General features: G+C 38.8%; 1 protein-coding gene across 1 annotated transcript in view; it reads left to right on the top strand.

The window, feature by feature from the left end:
- Positions 1 to 3,291, top strand: part of LOC108898489 (serine-aspartate repeat-containing protein F) — a 6,882-nt gene extending 3,591 nt beyond the window's left edge. Inside the window, exons 2-6 of the mRNA XM_018698368.2 lie at positions 1,261 to 1,337; positions 1,600 to 1,668; positions 2,479 to 2,530; positions 2,868 to 2,904; positions 2,989 to 3,291. Of these exons, the coding sequence (XP_018553884.1) occupies positions 1,261 to 1,337; positions 1,600 to 1,668; positions 2,479 to 2,530; positions 2,868 to 2,904; positions 2,989 to 3,034 (281 nt within the window). The 3' untranslated portion in view covers positions 3,035 to 3,291. The remainder of the gene's footprint in view (positions 1 to 1,260; positions 1,338 to 1,599; positions 1,669 to 2,478; positions 2,531 to 2,867; positions 2,905 to 2,988) is intronic.
- Positions 3,292 to 4,683: the final 1,392 nt, after the last annotated feature.

Below are 4,683 nucleotides of genomic sequence, written 5' to 3'. Positions count from 1 at the left end.
CAGAACAGTCTGGACTGAGAACGTCTTGTGTGCCAGGATGGTGATGCCAGACAACAATCCTTGGAGGAACACAGTGGCTGAAAAGAAGTGATAACCAGGGCCTGCACTAAGAATTGGGTGGTGTAGTGAGACCTGATTTTATTTATGTTGTATACTGAGAAACAACACGACCAAGAGACAGATGCATCGTGGTCAGAAAACGAGAGCTGGTCACCAAATGTAAAAAACAGGTTTCTCATTACCTTGGTTGAGGTGAAACATGAAGAGGAGATTTTGAGGCAGATATTGTGATAGAGAGATTGATTGTTTGGGATGACTAAGAGTTCAGTCTTAGACAGATTTAGCTGAAAGTGACATTCCTTCATCAATGTGGATATGTCTGAGAGACAAGCCAAGATTCTTACAGAGACAGTTCAGTCACCTGGTAGAAGGACGGATATAGTTGGATGTCGTCTGCGTAGAAAAGCTAGCACATGGTGTATATTGCAAACACTGAAGAAGCGCCCAGTGAGACAGAATCCAAACCAAGAAAGCGATGCCCGAGATGCCTGTATCAGAGAGAACAGATAATAGTGTCAAAGGGCTGATCATACCACCCACAACATGAAAATACTGCTTAAAACTTCAAATAATTATATTCCACTACTATAATATACAATAAAATTACCTGAACATGTGCCATTCTGCTGTATAATGAGGACTTTTACTTTGATACTTCTAATACATTTGCTAATTATGCTTAGTAGTTTCACTAGCAATAACATTAAGTAACATTTTGAATCTAGGACCGTTACAAGTAATTGAGTATTTTACAGTAATGCATTACCACTCTCACATTCTCACTAAAGTAATGGATCTGACTATGTCTTCCAGCACTATCGGTCACAACAAGTTTGAGTCGCTTAAACCGAAACTGTGTGCCAAATTACAAGTGAGCAGAATGACAAAGGCACCTGTAACATAATGTTATGTAACAAGCAATTTGCTTTAAGAAAAAAAATATATATATTTTCACTCTTCGTGATACATCTCCAAAAGAGATTCATCTATATATTTTATATGTTGGCTTTGTGTGGATTCATTTGTGTCTGAAAAGTTACTCCATACTTACTATAACTATAATTGGTGGACAGACCACTGTCACTTTATGCTCACATTATCAATGGTCAACCATGTATTTTGGTGCAGATTTGTTGAGTGTTAGAGCTGTTCAAGTGTTTCAGTCTGAACGTCATATGTTTATTATTATATTATGTGCAGATGATGATGATGACGACGATGACGAAGATGGTGCTTATCACAAGGGCTCTGTGTGCTCATATTGTGAATTCTGTGAGGTACGTCTGAATTTACATTAGTGAGATTAAATGTAGTTATCAAAGCTCAGCCAGAAACCTACAGACCTTCACAGGTTATGTCCCTGAAATCCAAAATAAAACAAACACCACAATGACAGATAACAATGATTAAACAGCTGGGATTTTTTGTGTTGAAATGGAAGTAGAACATACAATCCTGCACTCTACATGTGGCCACTGTGTTTTGTTTAATCCTGCCTGTACTCTGGACTTCTTTTTGACGACATGTGTCTTCTTCCAGCACTGTGACAGCTGTGATAAATGTCCTTGCAAAGAGGGAGACAAGTCTGAACACTGTGAATCCTGCAAGGTGAGAAAACACACAATATTCCATCATCAGGTCAAAATGTCAGCTTCCCAGGACCAAAAGCGCAAACCAAAGCCCAAGATTCTTACCCAAACTACCTGATTCAAAACACATGTTTGAAAGCACACACAGGTTCACACCACCACCAAAATCATATAAAGCCCATCTGTCTAAATGTAAATGACAGAATCCAAGCACATCAGCCTCCATCTGACTTATATAAAAACCTACATCAGCACCTTGTGGCGTGACAAAATGTTTCCAAATCTAATGCCTGTTTTCACATGAACTTTTCTTATTAACAAATTAAGACTAAGACACTGTTTACACTATCCACCAAAATATCAACTTGCACATTGCAGACCCCACAAAATCCACATGTAGAGTCTAAGCAGCCACTAGTTTTTTCATCCTGTGAGTCACCATTTATCTGTGATGTGACACGTTAAATTCATTATACCTGAAAACTGAATAAGATGTAAGTCTAAGCCACCCACCCTGCCTCTAGTGGTTGTAGTAATTATGACGGGAGCAAAGGGGGAAGTGACAAAGACCCTGTCAGGAGAAGGTTAGGGTAGGTGGATGGGTCGATGAAACACAGGATGTTCACAATGGAGACAGTTGTTTGTTTCTTTTTTCCATCACTGTTCCACAACCTTAACCATGTGTTTAATATTATAGCCATGATGATTAAGGTCCTGTGGGGTCAGACATTCTATATAGTTGTTTACACTGGAGAACTTGTTCTTGTGCTGCTTACATTTCTACATTCATGACTTTGTTGTTCTCTTTTTTTTTTTTTTTTTTTTACAGATGTGCAGCTTCTGCCATGTGTGTCCTGCTTGCAAAACTCTTTGCCAGCCCGGTGAGTACACACAGAGCTGCCACAGTGTCAGGAAACACATTTAAACAGACTCGCATCACAAAAGGAGCATTGTTTTGTTGCTCATATAACTGGCCAACCCTTGTTATACAAGAACTTTGAGACCTGATTCATAGCTGTAAAGAGAACAGGACCTCCTGAGCTACTGTGATAGCTGGGGGGGGGGGGGTTAGGCAGAAGCGCTGAAGCTGACCCATCAGGGAGCTTTGATTTCAACAGTACAGTGTTATATGAACGTCTCCCTCTGAAGAGAAATGTTAGACTCTGTGGTTTGATGACAGAGGATTCAGCTCACTTTCACATTGTCTTCTCTCTTCAGGAGGTTTTCTTGATGAAGTGACTGGATCAATCTACAAGTAAGTGACATTTAAACTGAACTGAAACCTGTTCAAGCATTTAGGAACTACAGTCTGTAACCTCTGCTTGTCTCTCCACTCCAGGACTGTAGCTGATGTCTTTGATGATGATGATGATGATGACAACTGAACCTGACCATACGTTGCCACCATGTGGCCAAACTAATGTTTCACCTTCATCTCTGATTTTCATTGTTATTTTTGTCTTTTTCCTTGAGAACATTACACGTTTGCTCACCAATGACTGAATATAAATTGTTAAAGAAATAACTTAATATATTTGTGTACTGTTGTTAACTGACAAGTCTAAGTCGCACTTTTAAGGAAAATGATATATTTGAAGTCATATTTGAGATATGTTAAATAAAAAAAGAGGGGACATTTTTACTGATTGATTTATTGATGTGAAACTGTTGACTGTTTGACTGAATGTATGAAGGACTGTATTCAGTCACAATGACGGAAATGTTTCCTACAGAATGAATTCTCCTAAAAGCTGTTATGCTGCCTGAAGTCAGAAAACAGGACATTTTGAGCAGCATAGTAACAGAGGTGAGGACTCTGATGACTTAACAGTTTAAACAGGCTTTCAAATTGACTTTAAATCAACATGATTTGACTATTCTAACTAAAACTCTGAGCCTCAGAATCACTTTGATGGTTCAACAGGTTGTAACAGGGAGGATGGGGCCTTGGTCATTTGAACACCTGTTGTTGCTCTGTGTAACTTTGGTGAGCAGGTACGATCTCCCTCTACCTGAGTGATAGTCAGCTGCTCAAACTGCTGGAATCAGGTCCAGCAAGTTCCAGAGTGATGCTGAACTGTGGATCAGTTAAACAGACTTAAAAGTCATTAAAAACCAGCGTTCATCTCTGACATCCAGCCAGGAAACTGACAAAAATATCAAGAAACAAATTAGAGTTTGGTGTGTTTGTTACAGCCACAGCACTTCCTGCTCCAGAAGCTGGGGATCATGGGTAATATACACAGATGGGCTGTGTTTCAGTTCAGTGAGACAGTGGGACTATGCAGTCAGAGCTCCACTCATCAGATTCAGATTGATAGACTTTGTTTTCTTTACGTGAATCACCACACATGACTGCAGAGGGCACTGTTGGTCAGCAAAGTTACATTATGTTACTTTAAAAACAATGACTTCTTACTTCACTTGGACTTTCAAGCTCTTGACTTGGACTGACAGTAATTATGATGTTTATAAAGAAGAGCTGAATGAGTTTTCATTTTCATTTTAAATCTTCATATGCTTCACTTTCAGTGAAACATTTCAAATGTCAAGGACAAGACTCCTGCTTTATTCTAAGCTCTATGAACCTAATAGGGACCAGAGACATTAACTGGCATATTGATGGAAAGGGTTCAAATATTTAAATATCTATGTTTGTGGTATGAAGACATATACAGTATATATTGAGAAGTCATCATCATGTAAACCTGGATGGATGGATTATTTAGTAGTAGTAGTCTACAGATTGATCTAAAAGCCCAAATAATGAACCTTCAGAAGTAGTTCTGTGTATCCCAGAAATTACTAAGGCTATTGATAAATGAATTCCCAGATTCCACCATACATCTCCACAGCTGAAACAACCTGAACTTGAACTTTTGGAGCAGCTGACCTTGTATCCCCAGGTCTGTATTCCTACTGACAGATAAACTGGCAAAGGGAGAGGAAATCAAATAGTTTATGCATCATAAAATAAACTGAAATGATAATATTTTGGCAGACTATAACGGATCATGTCCGGATCAATGAAGTA

The sequence above is a fragment of the Lates calcarifer genome, linkage group LG11 (genome assembly GCF_001640805.2).
Source record: "Lates calcarifer isolate ASB-BC8 linkage group LG11, TLL_Latcal_v3, whole genome shotgun sequence".
NCBI lineage: Eukaryota > Metazoa > Chordata > Actinopteri > Centropomidae > Lates > Lates calcarifer.
Note: the sequence above shows the minus strand (reverse complement) of the source record. Positions and strands in the feature narration are given on the sequence as shown.